At 49.2% G+C, this 21,219-nt stretch overlaps 1 protein-coding gene across 1 annotated transcript in view; it reads left to right on the top strand.

The window, feature by feature from the left end:
- LOC143287362 (uncharacterized) overlaps positions 1 to 21,219 on the top strand; it is a 61,161-nt gene that overhangs the window by 29,939 nt on the left and 10,003 nt on the right. Inside the window, exon 3 of the mRNA XM_076595328.1 lies at positions 19,509 to 19,677. Within this exon, the coding sequence (XP_076451443.1) occupies positions 19,509 to 19,677 (169 nt within the window). The remainder of the gene's footprint in view (positions 1 to 19,508; positions 19,678 to 21,219) is intronic.

The following is a 21,219-nucleotide window of genomic DNA, read 5'->3' as shown; positions in this document are numbered from 1 at the left end:
CGTTCGTTTTAACCGAAAGACTAACACCCTGATCACCACTTACGGATTCGTTGTGGAGAGAGGAAGAGGAGGGGGAAGCAAAAAAAAAAAAATTTTTTTTTTTTTTAAATCGCGTTGCGTTCAAAGGGCTCGAACCCGTGGCCCACACACACTGGCGGTGTCATCACGAGGCCACCGCTTCATACAAACCGGTTTCTGTTTGTTTGTTTTTTTTTTGTTTTTTGTTTTTTTGCCATAGCAGCATGGAGTTGAGCCAGGCTTGTAATGTGATGAGTCAACTAGTCGGCTAGTTTTGCTTATTGCGATCTCTTTTCATTACTGGCTGGCGAACAGCCGCCCCGCCCAACAGGACAAGATAGAGCTTTTAAGGGGATTGACATCGGAGACGGGTGTGCACCCGTTCAACCTCGGGTGGGTGGAGAAAGGATGGGGTGGTAGGAAGGGGTGGGTGGTTATTGGAAGGGATTGCGAGTCTTTGTGCACCCGGAAGACGGTGGGTGAGGGGTGGTAGGGGGGTATTCAGGGGTAGACAAGTCATAGGGTCGAGGTCTTGGAGTGTGGAATGCCCAGCATGTACCCTTGGCTTCACTGGGGGGGTAGGGAAGGGTAGGCTAGGGTGGCGTGCGTTGCCAGAATGATCCACTTGTTTCTGAGTGGTGGTATTGAGGGGGGTGGGGGGTGGAGGGGTTAGAGGTTTGGGGAGACAGATCAGAGCGATAGAGAGGTGTTCACAGTCATGAAAGTGTCGGGAGGAGGATTTACGAAAGGGTAACTGTGTCTTGACCTTTTCGTCAGGATTCCCACATTTGTGTGTGTGTGTGTGTGTGTGTGTGTGTGTGTGTGTGTGTGTGTGTGTGTGTGTGTGTGTGAATTCATTCTTTGTGCAAGGAGTTCTTTTCCACACAAAAGTGATGTATCTCGAAAGGATTTTAACAGACTCGAACACAGTTGCTGTCTGTCACTGTTTCTCCGTCTCTGTCTCTCCCTCTGTGTGTGTGTGTGTGTGTGTGTGTGTGTGTGTGTGTGTGTGTGTGTGTGTGTGTGTGTCCGTCTGTCTCGCTGTTTTTCTACCTTTCTGTCTCTCTTTCTTCTCTCTGCCCCACTGTCAATTTTCACGTCTCTTTTTTTTTTCTTCTTCTTTGTCTTTTTATCTGCTCTCTCTCTCTCTCTCTCTCTCTCTCTCTCTCTCTCTCTCTCTCCCTTCACTCGCTCGCTCGCTCTCTGCAGGGGCAGTAACTAAGAAAGGTGCACTTCCTGTCGTGTGATCCGGTGTATGATTTTTCTCTCCCGTTCCCTTCCTGCCTCACGAACTAACACTGCTTGCTGCGTCCTGCCTGCATGCTCAAGTGCTGTGGCTGAGGCTGTGGTGTGGTGTGGTGTTGTGTTGGTCCGGGGATGTTAAGAGGCACGGGTGACCCAGGCGACACCGACACCCAACCGGTTTTATCTCCCTTCTTGGGACTGCTGCTGGCTGCCCTGATGATGATGGCGATTGTCGAGCCAAGAGTCTGTCGCGCGTACCAGCGTTGTGTTTCCTTCCGAAGCAGAAGCCCCCAGAAGAGGAAGTTGACCCTGGAAGCTGTCTGATTGCGCCTGGCCTGTTGGCCTGCTGACAACACAACACCTCCATTATCGTCCCCAGCCACAGCTGGCCCTACCGCTGCCTGGCTCCGCCTTCGAGGGGCCACGCCGCCACAAAGATGGGCCCGGCTGAGGTGCTTCGTCCTCCTCCCCGCCCCCCACACCCCGCTTTTCATTTCTTCTTCTTCGTCGTCTTCTTCTTTGTCTTATACTTTTTCTTCTTCTTCTTCTTCTGCTACTTCTTCTGCTTCTCCTCGTCGTCGACCTTCTCTTCCTTATTCTTCTGCTTCTCTTTGTCGTCGTCGTCGTCATACTCCTCTTCTTCCTCTTCCTCTTCTTCTTCTTTTCTTTTTCTACACCTTCTCTTCCTCCTTCTTCTTCTTCTTCCCTGCTGTCGGGACACAGATTGTCTCCCCTCCCTGACAAGCAAGGAAGCGAGCAAGCAAGCAAGACCCCCGTCCTCTACTGGACGTGTCTTGGGCGACGATTAATCGGTACGGAGGGTGAGGGGGTGGGTGAGGGTGGAGGTTGGTTGGGTGGGGGTGGGGGTGGGGGTGTTAGAGAAGATTTGTGATTAAATTGAAATCGCCTTCAGGAGGAAAGAAAAGGGAAGGAAGGAAGGAAGGTAGCTAAGTTTATGCGGCGCCATGCCCCTGTTTGTCCGCGAGAAAGGGGCTTCTTGCTTGCCTCTTGGTGACTGACTGACGTGGGGGTTCAGGGGGGTCTTTCTCACTGTGCTTTAAGATGACGCCACCTTCCTTTTTTTTTTTTTTTTTTGAATGGAATCTCTTTCTCCCTGTCTCCTCTGCAACCAGTGTGTGGGAACCTTGTGCCGGCGACAAAGGGGGAGGTTGTGTGTGTGTGTGTGTGTGTGTGTGTGTGTGTGTGTGTGTGTGTGTGAGGGGGGAAGGGGGAGAGAGAGATAGAGAGAGGGGGGGTGGGGCTACTGAGTGTCATCGAGCAAAAAACGGCTGCATGCTTACGAGACACTATGATGGTTTGTTGTTGTTTTTTTGGTGTTTTTTTGTATCCTCCACCCCCACCCCACACCCAACCTCCGGCATCATCCCCCTTTCTTCCAGCTTGCGTTTCTTGTTGTCAAAGTCATGCCCCCCCCCCCCCACCCGTCTCCCTTCCGTCCACCCCCCCCCCCCCCCCACCCACCCACACACACACACACACACACACTTCTCCCACCTCCCCCACCTCCCCAGTACCACACACACCTTTCCGGTGTGTTTTTTTTCTCTCTTTTTTTTTTTTTTTTGGTGTACCCCACCCCAATATTGGAGCGCCTCTTGCCAGAGTAGCCTGTCTAGATGACTGGGAGACAAGATTAGAGAATCGGGATTGGGGGGTGTGGGGAGGGGGGGGGGTATAGGGGGGGGGAGGAGACAAAGCGAACCCATTTCTTTGTGTGTGTCTGGGAAACAAGACGGGATCTTTCTCTTTCTTTCTTTCCTTTTTTTTTCTTCTTTTTTTTTTTTTTTAAAGTGTTCTTAAGTCAAATTCTCTATCACTGTCTTGGTCTCTTTCTCTCATATATTCTCTCTCTCTCTCTCTCTCTCTCTCTTTCGATCTCTCTCTCACACCACCCCTCTTCTCTATCTCTCGCTCGCTCGCTCTCTCTCACCATCCCTCCTCTCTCTCTCGCTTGCTCGCTCGCTCTCTCACCACCTCTCTCTCGCTCGCTCGCTCTCTCTCTCTCTCTCACCACCCTCCTCCCTCTCTCTCTCTCGCTCTCTCTCATCCCCCCTCTCTCTCTCTCTCTCTCTCTCTCTCTCTCTCTCTCTCTCGACATCTCTCCCCTCATAGCTTTCTGGCACTTTGTATGTTCCTTTGTTGTTCACAACCAGCTCGAAATGGGATGACAGCGTAGGTTGCCAGTGTGGGAAACGTGTCCACGAAAATCAGTGTGATACCCTGGGATTATCTGTCCACCAGTGTGTGTGTGTGTGTGTGTGTGTGTGTGTGTGTGTGTGTGTGAACATGACGTCGAAAATGGACGGATGGTTGAGTCGGATATCATAGGGGTTTTTGTCCAAGTGCGACCTTTCAATCGAAAGTATTCGTTCATCAGTGGCAATACAAATTGACTTTTTGAAACATTTTTTGCGTGTCTTGACTTTGAAATTAATGTTGGACTTATATCTGAAACCCAGAAACTGTCAGGAAATACTATTGAAAAAAATATTGTTCAATTAAAAAAAAAGGGGGCGGGGTGGTGGGGGGGGGGGGGGATTAGGCAAACGAATAACGATAGCAAAATGTTAATGAAAGCATATGAAGAAGTTTGGAGCTGGTTCAATTTTATTTCGCTTAAAACCGCCAAGAGTTCTGTTTTGTTTGAAATTATCATTATTAACTAACGCTCTTGCTAGTTGGCTGTGAAGACGTACTTGACATTACTCGTATACTTATTCGTATTGGTCCAAGAGACAGGAGTAGAGCATGTGTGCAGCTTGCAGGATGCCAGAGACTGGAGGAAAAAAGAAAACACAGAACAAAAAAGTGATGAGTAGAGAGACAGACGGAGAGAGAGGGGACAGAGAGAGAGACAGAGAGACACACAGAGTGACAGAGACAGACAGACAGACAGAGACAGACAGACAGACAGACAGAGACAGACAGACAGACAGAGAGAGAGAGAGGGGACGAGAGCGACTTGCAAGAAGCGAAAGAAAGAAAGAAAGAAAGAAAAAAAAGGAATATGATTTGAAGAAAAAGAGACAGCGACAGACAGCAGAGAGAGTCATAGTGTGTGTGTGTGTGTGTGTGTGTGTGTGTGTGTGTGTGTGTGTGTGTGTGTGTGTGTGCGAAAGAGCGAGAGAGAGTAATTAAAAAGCAAAAAAAAAAAAAAAAAAAAAAAAAAAAAAGAAAAGAAAAGAAGGAAGAAAACAGCAGTTGAGCGCCGAAAGGGATGGTTGCCGCCGCGTGCGCATAGGACAGTGCTTGCGTGCGACGAGTCTTTGTTTTCCGATGCCGGGGCCCTTTTATGATGCCACTGCAGCTGTCTTCCCCCCTCACATTCTCCCACCTGTCTTTTTCGCCCCCCCCCCCCTCCCCTCCCCCCTCCCCACCCCACCCCCTACACCCCTTCCCTCACTCCCTCTCAAACACACACACACACACACACACACACACACATCCCTTTATATCCCTTCTCCTCCTTCTACTATCAGTCTTCCTCACCCACCTCCGCCTTACCCTCCCCCCCTCCTTCCTCCTACTTCTTCTCCTACTTCTTCTCCTTCTTCTTCTTCTTCTTCTTCTTGCTTCCTTGCTCTAGCAGCCTGTCTGTCTCCTTCACTGACATACGAATCATGGCTCGTGGCACACGAGGAGAGAAAGAGAGAGACAGAGAGACAAAGAGAGAGAGAGAGAGAGAGAGGAGAAGACGTTTGAACAATTAGCCACCCCACAGTACCCTACCCCTTACTCCTCCCTATCCTATTCTCTCTCTCTACCTTTCCCAACTCTTCTCTTTTTTTTTCCCCCCACCCTCTTCGCATCTTGAACAGGGGTAGGGAAGCCACTTCTCAAGTGCGCCCACAGACACACTGCACTTAGAAGACGCACACTCGCGCTCGCGCACAGACACACACGCGCACACACACACACACACACACACACACACACACACACACACACACACACACACACACACACACCACCGGTTGACAGGGGACGGGAGGAGGGAGATAAAGAAAACATATTTTTTTTTAAAAAGGAAGGGTGATTTTTTTCTTCTTCAAGATGTGGCGTGGGACTGGGTGCAAGGTTTGAGGGGAGGGGAGGGGAGGGGAGGGGAGATATGCTCAGTGGGGTGGGTGGGTGGGTGGATGGGTGTCCCGTAGGGGGATGGGTGGGGGGTATGGAGAGGGAGAGGGGTGAGGGAAGAGCTGTGGTGGGTGGCGTCGCTTCTAGTTTGTCTTCGGTGCAGCTGGCTTAAGGTTCGGATCCCGTCGTCATGGAAACACCAGGTGTTGTTTTTTTCTTCTTCTTTTTTTTTTTTTTTTTTTTTTTTTTTTTTTTTTTTTGAGGGGGGTGGGGGTGGTAAAATCTCTTTCTCCTCCTCACTCACTCCCTCACTCACTCACTCACTCACGCCCTCTCTTGCTCCTCTCTCTCTCTCTCTCTGTCTACCTCGTGTCTTCTCCTTTCCCCCCCCCCCCCGCCCCCCCCCCCCCCACCCCCTACTCCAACGGGGGATGTATTTGTCATTCATTATGCAAACGGAGGTAGGGAGCGAGAGAGGGAGGGAGGAGGAGGAGGGGGGGGTTACGAAGGGAACGGTGGGGAGGGGTTGGGGACAGGAGGAGGGTGCCTTACATAGTGGAGGTAATGCAACCTGCGCAGATTTAAAAAGAAGAAAGGAAAAAAAAAAAACCCCAAAAAACAGCCCACTTTTCTATGATGCAGATGACGGCATCCATCTTTCTTTCTTTATCTGATCATGTCCCCCATGTCTTCTAACCCCCCCCCCCCCCCCCCCCCCGTCCCCCTCCACCCTTTCTTCCTCCTCTCCTCCTTCCCTCCTTTCTCTCTCCACCACCACCACCACCACCACTACCACCACTACCACTATGCCCTATCTTCCCTCTCCTTCCTCCCTCGTACCCCATTAAAAAAAAAAAAAAGTCTATTGATTTCCATACATACATAAAAAAAACCAACATTTTACAGCACACACACACACAAAAACTAGAAATTTATAGTGCGCTCGGAAACTCTTAACTTGCATCATAAATGCCGAGAACAGCGGATATTCGAATACCAACAGGAAAATAAAAGATAAACAGTACATATACACACCACGACACAAAAGCGTTTCAATGCTTTAAAGAAAATAATAAAGTATTGAGAGAGAGAGAGAGAGAGAGAGAGAGAGAGAGAGAGAGAGAGAGAGAGAGACGTGTAGATGAAGAAAAGCAAAATATGAACAGAATCCTTCGAAAGAGTAAGCTGTTTGTGTGAGTGCGGGAGTGAGGCGGGGGACGGTGAGTGGCGCGCACACACACACACACACACACACACACACACACACACACACACACACACGAACGAAAAAGAAAAGAAAAGAATAAAGAAAAGAACAAAGAAGAAAGTCTCCGGATGACTGTCGGACCACTCAATGCCAGACCCGTCATCATCCCCTGGCGTTCTGTCAAGTGTCAGGGATGCATGCAGAATAGTGCCAGTGGGGGAGGAGGAGGAGGAGGAGAGTGTTGCAGCCGCCTCCACAGCCCCCCCCCCCCCCCCCCCCCGCGCCCCCCCCCCCCCCCCGTCCCCCATCTCCCACACACGTTCCCTACCCCATCATCCATCCCATCCAACCCACCACCCCCACCATCACCACCCATGTGCACATCACCACAACCACCCTCCCCTCCCCCCGAAACCCCCCGGACCCCCACCCCCCACCCCATGCTAGGGTCGGAGCCTGTCTTGTTTTGTTCTTGTCCTAACCTTTGCACCCATCTCTCTTCAGTTTTCTCGGACAGGGGGTTAGGAGGGGGCAAGGGGGGGGGGGGGGGGTGGGCGGGAGGGTGAGAAGAGGGTCAGCCCCCTTAAAACTGCCAAAGAAGAAATAGTAGGGGGGGTGGCGGGGGGGGGGGGGGGGGTTACAAGGGGGTGGGGGAGGGCGAGGATAAAAAATTAATAGCAGACTGGTCAGCTGGTCAGCAGACGGGGTGCTTTTTTTTTTTTTTTTTTTTTTTGGAGGGGGAGGGGGCCTGCTGCTGCTTTTTTTTTTTTTTTTTTTTTTTGTAAAGAATTATTTTAATTATTACCCCTTCCTCCACACACACACACACACACACACACACACACACACACATCGAAAGTTGCTGCGTGACAGATGTGCAGACAGGGACACTGAATAGAAGTCCTTTTTTTTTTTTGTTCTGCGCGGCGGGGGTGTTGGAGGGAAGGACAGGGTTGTTTTTTTTCTCCCCTCACTGTCTTTTTATCGGTTTAACCTAATTGAATGTGTTCGGGGATTCTTGTTGGGATTTTTTTTCTGTGTAAAGACGAGTCTCTCTTCCATTCCTCCTTCCTTTGGCCAGACAGTGCGGATCGGAAGGCGGACGGGCGGGCGGGCGACATTACCGTGTCGTGGAGGTCATGGGAGAGGTGGTGGAGAGGGGATGGGGGGGGGGGGTCGTCCCCAGGGGAGGTCACTTCGTCGTTTGTTCCTTTCCTGTGCTGAGGGCATGAGAGTGAAGTCCCTTCCGGTGCTCGCCGGACGCGGGTTTTTTTGGTGTGGTTTTTTTTTTTCTGCTGGTGGAGTGATCGCTCTCTGCTTCTGTGTGTGTGTGTGTGTGTGTGTGTGTGTGTGTGTGTGTTTGTGTGTAATTGGATGCTGAAACTCTGAATCTTCTTCTTCTCCCGTATCACTGTGAAGAGTCACTGGAGCGCGTTATAGAAGAACAGTTCACCAGATTAATTTTCTCCGGGTTTCACTGTAAATGATAACTCGGTATAATAAAAGAGAGAGAGGAAGAAAATAAGGCACTACGATAATTTGATTTTTTTTTTTTTTAAATTTCGATCGTGACGAACACACAGTCAATCCTCTCAGTATGAAGATAACACACGCTCACGCGCACGCATATGGAAATTATATTATTTTTTCCCCCCTCACTTCAAAGTTAAAAATACATTCCAGCTCTCTTTCAATTATTTGTTACTGACAAGGAATCGTGGTCATCAAGTGTTGCAAGGCAGAGGAGGAGGAGGAAAAAACCAGTCGGTGAAGAACAGACACAGACACGAATCAACGTGGCGATTGTCTCCTTGACATGTCCAAGGGTGATGTATTGTGGGGTAGGGGGAGGGGTGGGGGGCGTAGGGGGTGGGGGGGGGGGCAGTCGGCACTCGTGAAACGTTGAATAGTTACGACCACGTCTTGAAATACAGGACACTTCCTGCATTATCTCTCGGGCTAGTCCTGTTCTCGTAAAGTGGATTGAGAGCTAAAATGTCCTCCCGAGGGGGTTCTTTTCGATGTCGGCGAGAACCACCACCACCACCACCACCACCACCACCACCACACACACACACACCCTCACCCCTCCCCCCCCCCCCCCCCCCCCCTACCCGCGCGCCACTCGACAAGACATGTTTACGACAAGCAATGAGTCCTCGGCTGTCCGTAATAACGATCTCATCGTGCAAGAGACACTCTCCAGTGGGTAGAGAAACTCGGTACAGGGTGGGTTTCAAACATGAGTTAACCCTTTCATCGCCAGTCAGTTTAGAGTGCAAATTAACCTTGTGCAGGAACCACAGAAAATATGGTGTCTAAGAATAGCTGGGGATTCCCCTGTGATGTGTAGAAAAAAATGGCCAATCCTACCTCTGAAAATTAAGAGTATTAGGTTAATGCACAAAAGGCCCATCAACTGGTTGCATTTCAATGACATGGGCGCTTTACCTAGCTGGTGTCGAAATGCGACAATGGTGGTGAAAGGGTTAAACGTCCCCGCAGCCAACTCACCTCTTGTCCCTTGTATGGCTGGCTGGCTGGCTGGCTGGTTGGTTGGTTGGTTGGCTGGTTGGCTGTTGAGACGAGTCAGTGGCCTTGGTGGAAAGGAAAGGGTCAGCCCTAATCGAAGGGCGATGAGTAAACGAATCGAGTCTTCCACTGTTCTCGTATTTGCTCTCTCGTAATAAAGGAAGTCGACTTGGTCCTCTTCCCGGATGTTCACTCGTGGTGGAGGGGTGGTGGTGGTTGTTGGTGGTGGTGGTGGTGGTGATAGTTGATGGTGGTAGTGGGGATAGTGGTGGTGGTAGTGGTGGTGGAGGGTAGTGGTGGTGGTTGGTGGTGGTAGTGGTGGTGTTGGTGGGTGGGTCGTGTGGTGTGGTGGTGGTGGGAAATCGATGTCGGGTAGATAGATACCCGGTTTCGGACACGCTGGCGTGTAATGAGTGAAGAGTCCATGTCTCTTCACCTATGGACACTTGTTTTCAGGGTTGTGTGTGTGTGTGTGTGTAAGTGTGTGTGTGTGTGTAAGTGTGTATGTGTGTGTGTGTAAGTGTGTGTGTGTGAGTGTGTGTGTGTGTGTGTGTGTGTGTGTAAGTATGTGTGTGTGTGTGTGTGTGTGTGTGTGTGTGTGTTTGTCCCTGCCCTGGTGGCTGGCTGTCTGCCTGTGGGGGTGAAGTCACTGTGAGTGGGTCCTCGTGCTGCCTCTGCCGGCTTGAAGGAGGGGCTGTGGAGAGGTGGTTCAGTCCCCTTACCTGCTGACAGTTGTCGGTTTCCCAAGACCATCTGCCCCGGGACACAGGATGTGTCGGACCATTGACACGCTTCTTCAAGGGTCTGTCTGCTGGGGGAGGAGGGCCCAGGCCATAAACCTCCAGCCACTGCGCTGGTCTTCCTGTCGTCCTTGTGTGTGTGTGTGTGTGTGTGTGTGTGTGTGTGTGTGTGTTGGGGAGAGGAATGGGTGGTCGGGTGAAGGGGGTTATGTTTGGGGGTACATATGGGGGTACATACCGGTATAGTTCTGCTATGTATTGGGAGTGACAGCCGCCATGTGTCGTCACCCCGACAAAATAAAAATCGGCTGATTTTGGATTGTTGGTTGTCATACGTTTAAATTGTGCCGACTTTTGAAAATCGTAGCTTGAATGTTGTACTGGCTGTACGAGTCTCCATCTGATCATCATATATATATATATATCTGTGTGTGTGTGTAATCGAAACACACACGGCACTTAGACTAGATCTATCCTTCCCTCTCTATCTCTGTCTCTGCTTGTCTGTCTTTCGCCCCCCCCCCCCCCCCCCCCACCCCTGCCCTCCCTGCCACCCAACATCCCTCCTCCGATCACACCTCCTCTCCCTCTCTCTCTGATTCCTTCCTCCCTTTCTCTCATCTCTCTCTTTTTGTCCGTCTCTTTCCACCACCACCCCTCTCTTTTTATCACACACACACACACACACACACACACACACACACACACACCACACACACACACACACACACAACAGAACGAACACACACACACACACACACACACAAACACACAACACACATACACACACACCCACACACCCACACAGAGAGAGAAAGAGAGAGAGGCTAATGCTAAAAGAAAAAGAAAAGCAAACAAAAAAAAACAAAAAAAAACAAAAAAAAACCGACTTATTCATCGCATTTTGTCCCTGTCGGGTGTAGAACCCCTGAGCAACGGGCGATGACACGAGCCCAGCTACGGTTTGGAGATTGTATTCAGCGACACGGTATAATGCAGACAAGTGCAAGACACGGGACGAATGGGACTGGGCCCGCCGAATCGGCGAGAGAGAGAGAGAGAGAGAGAGAGAGAAAGGAGAAGGAGAAGAAGAAAAAAGCAGATGTTGCCTGACTTGAGACGATCGATGAAAGGAGAGAGGAGAGGTTAGGGTGCTTGGTGGGGGTTGGAGGGGATGAGGAAGAGGAGGAAAGGAGGTTGACATCGTCATCACCTGCATCAGGTAAAAAAAAAAAAAAAAAAAAAAAAAAAAAAAGCCGTAGAGGGGTGGATGTTGCTCTCACCTTTCCTCCTTAACCTGCAGTGGCCCTTATTGCTGCACATTACCAAACGCTGAGGGGCCAGGTCATTGCCCTTAGATTTGGGGAGAGGGTGTGTGTGTGTGTGTGTGTGTGTGTGTGTGTGTGTGTGTGTGTGACAGGAGGATGGGGATTGGGGTGGTAGGGGTGGAGGTTAAGGATGTTAGGATCCTCTTTTTTTTTCTCTTTTTCAACAGATCTTCCTTTCTTCCTTCCTTCAAACAGTTTTTTTTTTTCTTTTTCTTTTTCTTTTTCCTTTTCTTTTTAAACGAACATTATTCAAATAAACACCAAATGCAGCTTCCAACAGTTTTAAAAATCTGATCGCGTCACAAAGATAGCGAGTTGGCATTATGATCGTTACAGCCAGTTAGTTTGAAATTCGCCTCGTTTAGAGGATGGTACACTACTGGCACAGAAAAGGTTAATGATGTTGTGCGATATTTCAGTTTCTGATGAATGTTTCGTGAAGTGTTTTGTTCAGTTACTGGAATACTTACACTACTTTTTTCCTCGCTTTTTTTTAATTTTTTTTTTTTAAGGAAAATCAAAGTGACACCAGCGCATGCGCGCGCACACACACACACACACACACACACACACACACACACACACACACACACACACACACAAGCATTATATCGAAAAAGAAGCGGGCAAAGAACGAACAAAGCATTTGATTTTGAAAGAAAAGTGTGTGAGGAACAATTATTTATTTATTTATTCATTTATTTGTTTGTTTGTTTATTTAACTATTTAGTTTTTATTTCTTTATTACTTAATTCAAGTTTAAAACGATATAGTTTTAATCTTGATGTTGGTCTTTTTACACTCTCACTGATATACCTTGAACGGTGTCTAAATAACTACTAAAATTTTTGGTCAGGAAATCATTGTGTTAAATTTCCCGTCACCCACCCAAACTTGTGATTGTTGCGTCAGTCAAGAAGTCGGCAGGTAATCTGTTACTTTTTCCTCTCCAGCGGAAATTGTCCCCCTTTCTCCCCAGCTCAGCATCACCCAGTCGGAAATTAATTAATTAACGGGACGATCATCATGCTAATCAACGATCAACAAACGTTGAAGACAAAAAAATAAATTGATTAGTTAGAGCAGTGGTGTTGTATATTTTTGTGTGTGTAGACGATTGATGAATTTCACCCCTTCAAACAGGGGTTTGGCTTTTTTTTTTCTGAATATATCAAATGTCTGAGTCTGAATCTCGAGTCTTTTTTGTACGGGTTAGAAGCGTCATCACTGAAGTCGTTAGGTTATCAGGTTAGCTTATCATCACTCACACTCCTCGCAGCCACCTCGACGTTGGCTTTGTAAGGAAATCCGGGGGGCGTTTTGTAGTGGTGGCTTGGAACTACTCTGCCTACCTGCCTGCTTGCCTACCTGCCTGCCTGCCTACCTGCCTGCTTGCCTACCTGCCTGCCTGCCTGCCCGCCTTCATATTTTAATGTTATTTCTCGCTCGTGCAATCGTGTCATCAGCGGAGCTTTGGGGGTTGATATACGGCAGATGCAAGGAGCAAGCAAGCAAAGCAAAGCAAAGTAAAAAGGCGGGTGGGGGGATGGTGGGTTAGGGGGGGTTTGGATAAGGGTGTGTAAGAGGGAGGGTGGGAGGGAGGGAGGATGGGGATGGGGGTGGATGGGTGGGGGTGGGGGTTAAAGGGAGCTAAGCATTATCAGCTGACACAAGAGAGGTGTGCGCTTTGTTTTCGGGTGGTGCTGAATAGGTAGCGTGCTGGCCTGGCTGGCTTCCTTCCTTTCTCCCCCACACTTTTTCTTTCTTTTTTTGCAGTGCAACCCCCCCCCCTCCCCCTCCTCTCTCTCTCTCTCTCTCTCTCTCTCTCTCTCCTTTCCCCACCTTCCCCCCCCCCTTCTCTCTTTCTCTTTCTGTCTTTCTTTCTTTCTCTGTGTCTGTCTCATGCTGTCCCTCTTTTTTTTTCTTCCACTTTAAAAGAAAAACCAAAAACTTTTTATTCTATATTCTGCCGTGTGTTGAACCCTCTTTTATACCGCCTGCCCCCCCCCCCCCCCCCCCCCCCCCCCCCACCCCCACCCCCACCCCCACCCCTTTCGTTTTGTATAAAGACGCTGTCTTTGCAGCGGCAGCGAGATGCCGTTCGCGTTGGAGTTTAATTAGTTGGGTGACACGGTAACCGACTTTTTTTTTTTTCTTCTTCTTCTTCTTTTTACTATAGGGTTTCAATCGATTGGTTTTTTGATACCACCGCCACAGCCACAGCTACTGCTGCTGCTGTTTACTACTACCATTGTTACTACTAAATGATGAATTATATTATGTTGATGGTTGGCGTTATGTAGTCCGTTATTGTTCGTGTTTCTTTCTGTTGTGGTGGTTTTTGTGTGTGTTTGTTGTTGTTGTTGTTGTTTTGTTGTTGTTGTTTCGTTGTGTTTGTTGACTTCGCCTTCTTTCTGCGTCTGAGTTTCTTTGTTTGAGTTGTTTGTTCGTATTTTCTGCTCAGTCCCTTCATTGTAGTCTTTGAGCATACTACTACTACTACTACTACTACTACTACTACTACTACTACTACTACTACTACTAAATGATATTGGATGATTATCATGTTGATGATAGTTATGCTGATGATGACTGAATGGCGACTGAAAGATGGCGGTGTTGTTCTTTTTTTTTTTTTTCCTGGCTGTTCGTTTGTTACGTCTTCTTTCTTTCTGGGTCTGTGCTGTTTTGATTGTTTGCTTGTTTGTCTGTTTATGTGGGTCTTTTTTTCTTTCTTTTTTTTCTTTTTTTTTTTAATTTGCTTCCCCCCCCTCTCTCTCTCTCTCTCTCTCTCTTCTCTCTTTCTCTCCCTCCATCTCTCTCTCCCCCTCTCTCTCCCTCTCCCCCTCTCTCCGCTCTATCTCCCCTCTCTACCCCCTCTCTCCCCCCCCTCTCTCTCCCCCCCTCTCTCTCTACTCTCTCTCCCACTCTCTCTCTACTCTCTCTCTCTCCCACTCTCTCTCCCTCTCCCCTCCCCCCTCTCTCTCTCTCGTTGTGTTGCAGGGAGTGTTTTCTTTTAATGAACAGTCTGTTGCCTCAGTCAGCCCGGTGCCTGTCACGGTTGTCGACGCCCCCCCCCCCCCGTCCCCCCCCACACACACACACACACACCCCACCCCCCCGCCCAAGGAAAAAAAGGGGGGGCACTCATTAATCATGAGAGACACAAAAAGAAAGAGATGTTAATAAGCCGCATGATAATTATCATCATGGCAACAAGAGCCTCAGTGGAAAAAAAAAGAGATTTTTTTTTTTAAGGGGGTGGGTGGGGGATGGAGGTTTGGGGCTGGGGGCAAGCCCTTTTCCGTTCTGCTACGACTGTTGAAGACTAAAAAAAAACAGAGAGTGGGGTGAAAATTGGGGAGAGAGAGAGAAGGTGGGTGGGTGGGTGGAGGAGGTGGATGAGTTGTGTGTAGGGCGTGGGTGAGGGGGTAGAATCACCAGGGGGTTGGAGGAAAGAGGAGGGGCGTACGGGGGGTGGGGGGGGAGGGAATGGTTGTCGTTTCATCGTGGGCAGGCATTTAAAATTCATTTATTCGCAACGTGTAGCTGGCGTAGGCTTGTCTCCACCCTCCTCCCTCCCTCCCTCTCTCTCTCTCTCTCTCTCTCACACACACACACACACACACACACACACACACACACACACACACACACACACACACACACACAGAGTCACGGGCCATCTGACGCGGTCATGGAGGTAAAATCGAGTAACCAGTCATTTGTTTGTTTGTTTGTTTGTTGATCTTTTTTTCTTTCTTTCTTTTTTTTTCTTTTTTGATAGTTATCAGTATGTTTAAAATGCATTATTTGGAATTGGTGACGTCATGCCAGAGTCAGTGGTATTGCGAAAACAACCGAATGACATTTAAAAAAAGATAGTTATCAGATTAAGATTAAGATGAAATATAAATACATTATGTATTGTCTGGGTTTAGTGCGATTCACACAAGTTGGCTGAGATTTGTTTCCTTTCTCTTTTTTTTCTTTTCACAAGAGATTTCTTTACAAGATGATTCAAGAGGCAAACTGAATCGGTACAAAAAGCGCTAAAAAAAAAAAAATAAAAAAAATAAAAAAATAACACCACCACCACCACCACCAACACCATCACACCGTCACCAACAGCAACAGCAGCAACACCAACACCAACACCAACAAACGTGCACGCACGAAAAATCAGAATCGATACGTTGTTATATTAACCATCGCTGTTTATATAATTGTATGTACCCGTGTCGTAACTATACTAACAATTATGTTGATAGTGGTGTGGGTAGAGAGGAGAACTGGATAGAAAGACAGCTAGCTATTTAGACCAGAAAAAAAAAGAGAAGGTATGGTTGTGTGTGTGTGTGTTGGGGGGCAAGGGAGGGGGCCTGGGGGAGGGGAGAGAGGGTGCGGGGGGTCAGGAGGGGGTAACAGCTTATCATTTAACACACACACACACACACACACACACACACACACACACACACACACATATACACCACAACACACACACAACCACAACACACACACAACCACAACACACACACACACACACACACACACACACACACACACACACACACCACAACACACACCACAACACACACACACACACACACACACACACACACACACACACACCACAACACACACCACAACACACACACACACACACACACACACACACAACACACACACACACACATACACATACACAACACACACACAACACACACACAACACACACACAACACACACACAACACACACACACACACACACACACACACACACATGCACACACACACACACATGCACACACACACACACATGCACACACACACACACACACACACACACACACACACACACACCACAACACACAACACACACTACAACACACACACACACACACACACAACCACAACACACACACACACACACACACACACACATACACAACACACAACACACACACACACACAACACACACACACACACCCCTTGAGAGAGATGGTAAGAAAGAAGGGAAGGGAGGGGGGGTGGGGGAGAGACAGAGGGTTTGGGGGGAAGAAGAAGAAGAAGAAGGGAAAGGAAGAAGAAGAGGACGAAGAAAGAAAGAAAGAAAGAAGAGGTATTAAATGGGGAGGGCGCGGCTTGGGATGGGATGGACGGGGAATCGGGGAGGAGAGGGAGAGGGAGAGGAGAGAGGTGGGGGCGGGGGGGGCAGGAAGAGGAGAGGGAGTGGAGACGTGGGTGGGGTGGGGGAGGGGGGGGGAGAGGGGGGATTAGTCGTGCGCATTGTGTAATCACGCTTCGACTGCGACCACCTGCAGAGGGGGGGGGGGGGGGCGACTGGCATGAGGATGACGGGGGGATGGGGAGGGTGGGGAACGGGAGGGTGGGGAGGGGAGAGGGGAACGACGGTGCAAGAGGAGGAGGAAGAGGAGGAGGGGGTGGTGGGGAGGGAGTGGGGGGGGGGGGTTGCGGAGGTGTGTTGTGTGGGGGGGGGGGGGGGGTAGGGGTGCGGGTGGGTGTGGATGGATGCGTGCAGCTTTTTTTTTTTTTTTTTTTTTTTTTTTTTTTTTTTTTCCAAGGGAGAAGCAATCGGAGGAAGAGAAGAAGCAGCAGGCGCTCATGTCGGGTGGAGGTTGGGTGGGGAGGGGTTCAATAGTGGAGAAAAACACATCGAAGGGGGTGGAGCGAGCGAGGGAGGGAGGGGGGGGGAGGGGGATGAAGGAAGGAGGGAGGTCTGAAGAAGAGTTAGGGATGTGGGAAGGTGTGGATGGATGGGTGGGTGGGTGGGTGGGTAGGTGGGATGGTCGGTTGGAGACGACGACGATGACGACGACGACGACGATGACGATTACGACGACGATGACGATCTCGTCTTCATCTCACTAGATAAAAGAAGAGGCTGGAAAGACACGTATGCATGCGGAGAGGGGAGGGGAGGGGATGGGGAGGAGGTGGGGTGTGGGTGTGGGGGAGATAAGAGGTTGTGGGGTGGGTGAGGAGGTTAGGGGTGGTGGTGGTGGAAGGGGTTGGAGGGGGGGAAAGGGAGAGAGCGCGTGCAGTTGCAGCAAAAGAAGAAAGAAGAAAGAAGAAGAAGAAGAAACGATGCGACTGGCGTTCTCTACTACCACTACGACTAGACACCCACTCATGTTTGTGAGCACCACCACCACCAACCCACCACCACCACCACCACAACGGTCTTTGTTTACTTTCCTCTCATCCCGGCTCTCCCCCCCCCCCCCCCACCACATCCCTAGTCAAACGACGACGTCTTTGCCCTACACCCCACCCACCATCCCCTCCCTTCCTTCCTTCCTTCCCTCTCTCCTTCCTTCCTTCCTTCCTTCCTTTCCTTTTTCCTTTCCTTAGCTTCTCCCATGTCTGTCTTTTTATGAGGGAGTCTTCTGTCACCCACCACGCTCTCTCTCTCTCTCTCTCTCTCTCTCTCTCTCTCTCTCTCTGTGGAGATGAATAGGGGGGCGGTGGGGGGTCGAGGGATGTGGTATGACGGTAGCGTCCTGGCAACAGTTGACAGTGCAGAGTGTTGTGTCTCCGGCAACAAAAAAAAAAAAAAAAAGAAGCCGGCAGCTTTACTTTGGGGAGTTTAGTAGTTGCTGGGATGCAGACAAGACAGGCAGACAGAGAGACAGAGCGTGTTCTGTCGTGAAGAAAGAAAGAAAGAAAAAGACGAAGAAGAAGAAGAAAAGGAAGAGAGAAAGAAAACAAAAGGACTACTACGCTTACTTGACTCTTCATCAGCTGCTGCCCTCGCGTGCGTGTGTGTTTGTGTTTGTGTGTTTGTGTTTGTGTGTGTTTTGTACTTTTTTTTTTTTCCCCCAAACATCGTCGTCGTCTTTTTCTTTTCGTTATCGGAAGGTGGTGGTGGTGCTCGTGGTGGTGGTGGTGGTGGTGGTATTTGTTTATTTTTATTTCAATATATGTTCTGGTATCTTTGTTGTCCGATTTGGCTTGGTTTGTGACAACTGAATTGCAGAGTGTGTTGGGGTCGTAACAGTGGGAGGGGGGGGAGATGGGGGGGGGGGGGGGAGGTCTACAAAGCAGGTTAGATTTGTGGTGGAACTTATTCGTCCGATCCGTATCGAACTGTGATTTTTTTTTTTTTTTTTTTTTTTTTTTGGTCGGGGATGAGTGAGAGTGAGTCTGTGATACGTGGTAGTGTGTGTGTGTGGGTGGGGGGGGAGGTGGAGGGGAGGTGGGGGGGTGGCGGTGGAGGCGGGGAGGGGGACAGGTGTTTGGGAGACGAAATGGTGCCGTGTGGTGGGATCTTTTTGTTTGTTTGTTTGTTTTTAATTGTTGCTGTTGATTTTTTTTTTTTTTTTTTTTTTTTTTTTTTTTTGAAAACCCGGCGCAGACGCAACTGTGAATCGGTTTGTATTTGAATCCGCCTCTAATTTTCGTTCTTCACTAAAAAAAATTAAAAAAATAAATAAATAAAAAATAAATTGCATATTAAGAAATAAATCGTTTCAGAGCCTTGTCTGTAAGCACGCTTGGATTCCTACTTCTCCAGATATTCCCCCATGCCTCCCAATTCACTTTGCATGTATGAGGACTTCTTCTTCTTCTTGTTCTTGTTCTTGTTCTTGTTCTTCTTCTTCTTCTTGTTCTTCTTCTTCTTCTTCTTCTTCTCCTTCTTCTTCGTCTTCTTCTTCGTTCGTGTGCTGCAACTCCTACGTTCACTCGTATGCACATGAGTGGGTTTTTACGTGTGTGGCCGTTTTTACCCCAACCTGTAGGCAGCCACACTCCGTTTTCGGGGGTGTATGAGGAATGAGAGAGAGAGGGGGGGGGGAGAGGGGGGGTGAGAGTGAGAGAAGTCGTGAGTGGTTTATGTAATGTGTAACTTTTTTTCTTTCGTTTAAAGGGCCCTGAGCTCTTTGTTGAGAAAGGGTGCAATGTAATTTAATGTACATGATGATGATGATGATGAGACTACTACTACTACTACTGCTGCTGCTGCTACTGCTGCTGCTGCTGCTGCTGCTGGTGGTGGTACTACTACAACTACTATTACGACTACTACTACTACTATTACTGTGGTGTGATAGCCAAGAGGTAACGCGTACGCCAAGGAAGCGAGAGAATCTGAGCGCACTGGTGGGGGGGTCGGGGGGATGGCGCTGTCAGTGATGTGACGGGGTGGCTCTCCCTGGGGAGAGCAGTCCGAATTCCACACAGAGGAATCTGTTGTGAGAAAACAAAAAAATGCAATAAAATACTACTACTACTACTATAACTGCTACTAAGACGATTACTACCACCACTACTACTGCAATGTTTTCACGGGGCTGTATGTCGCCCGTTGCAGAGAACCAGACATACCCGTGCGGGGAGTGCGGGGAGATCCTCAAGTCCAAGGTGGCCCGGAGGCGGCACCAGACCTACGCCTGCCCCAAGACCCACAGCTACCTGTCCAGGATGACCCTACAGCATCATGACAAGACCGCTGACAAACCCATGGACAGTGATGGGAAGAGGTAAGACACAGAGAGAGAGAGAGGGAGAGAGAGAGGGGGGGTGGGGCAGATGGAGAGAGAGGGGGGAGGGAGAGGGGAAGGGAGAGAGAGAGAGGGAGGTGGGGCAGATGGAGAGAGAGGGGGGGCAGGGAGAGAGAGAGGCGGGGGGGTGCAGATGGAGAGAGAGAATAAAAAACAGAGATGGAGGTGTGTGTCAAAGTAAAAAAATGTATTTCAGTACGGTAAATTATGTGTTTGTGTTTCTAATATTTTTTTCTTTTTCTTTTTTTAACGATCACGATGTTCTTTTTCTTTCTTTCTTTCTTTCTTTCTTTCTTTCTTTCTTTCTTTCTTTCTTTCTTCTCTCTTCCTCCTCTTCCTCATTCTCCTTCGCGTAACCTTCTATTCTTCTTCTTCTTTACCTCCTCCTCCTCTTCCTCCTCCTCCTACTAATATTCTTTTTCTTCGCTCCCCCTCTTCCCCTCCACCTCCACCCCCCTCCCCACAATCTCTTTCCCTCGTTCCCTATACTAACCTGTGGTAGAGTTTACAGAGGCCATGCTGGACAATAGTGGGTATGTTTGGCAAGGAGGCAATTGCGCATAGTAAACCTGAAGATGGAACCACAGAAAACGAACGGATTGTTAGTATGCCCGCCTCTTCCTCAGTTCAGTTCAGTTCAGTTACTCGAGGAGGCGTCACAGCGTTATGACAAATCCCATTTGGAACAGACCAATAATGTAATGCATCGCTCTTTCTCCTGTGTTGTGCTTCTCTCTCTCTCTCTCTCTCTCTCTCTCTCTCTCTCTCTCTCTCTCTCTCTTTTTTTTTTTTTTTTTTTTTCTTTTTCCCAAACCGTCCAACGATTGGTTGCTTTCGAGTCTGATGATGGCCACTAGTGTATTTCCTCTCCAACTATCCTTCCTCCGTCTCTCCTCTCTCTCCCTCTCCCTCCCTCCTCTCTCTCTCTCTCCCTCCCTCCTCTCTCTCTCTCTCTCTCTCTCTCTTTCTCTCTCTCTCTCTTCCTCCCTCTCCCCACCCCACCCCACACACACACCTCCTTTCAGCAAAACCTCCACCACCACCACCCCCATATCCCCTCCCTACCCCCATTACCACCTCATCCCCTATCCTTCTCCTCCTCCTCCTCCTCCGCCTCCTCCTCCTTCTTCCCCCACCCCACCTCGTGTCTCGTGCCGATGTCCAAAGCAGCATGGCGGGAGAGGAAATTGAAACCCACAGCGGACAAATTTTGCAGGCGGCTGTCTCGGGAGAGATAAATAAGGCGTTTAGGGAGAATGTCATTTCATTGATCTGACAATTAGCACCGTTCCCCTCTCGCGCCGTCCCCCCCCCCCCCCCCCCCCCCCCCCCCCCCAGCCCCACCCCCACCCCCCTACAGCCAGGTATGGTCGAGGCGCTACAGCTGCAGCAGCCTTTTACTGCGCTTGTGTGTGTGTGTGTGTTTGTTTTTCGGGTCCGCTTGCCCAGACTTTGGTCTTTCTTCAAGACTTTTTGTCTGTCTGTCTGTCTGTCTGTCTGGCACTTTCTTCGTCTCAGTGT

The sequence above is a fragment of the Babylonia areolata genome, chromosome 11 (assembly GCF_041734735.1).
Source record: "Babylonia areolata isolate BAREFJ2019XMU chromosome 11, ASM4173473v1, whole genome shotgun sequence".
Lineage (NCBI taxonomy): Eukaryota > Metazoa > Mollusca > Gastropoda > Neogastropoda > Buccinidae > Babylonia > Babylonia areolata.
The sequence above is the reverse complement of the archived record's forward strand: the minus strand, read 5'-3'. Positions and strand labels throughout refer to the sequence as shown.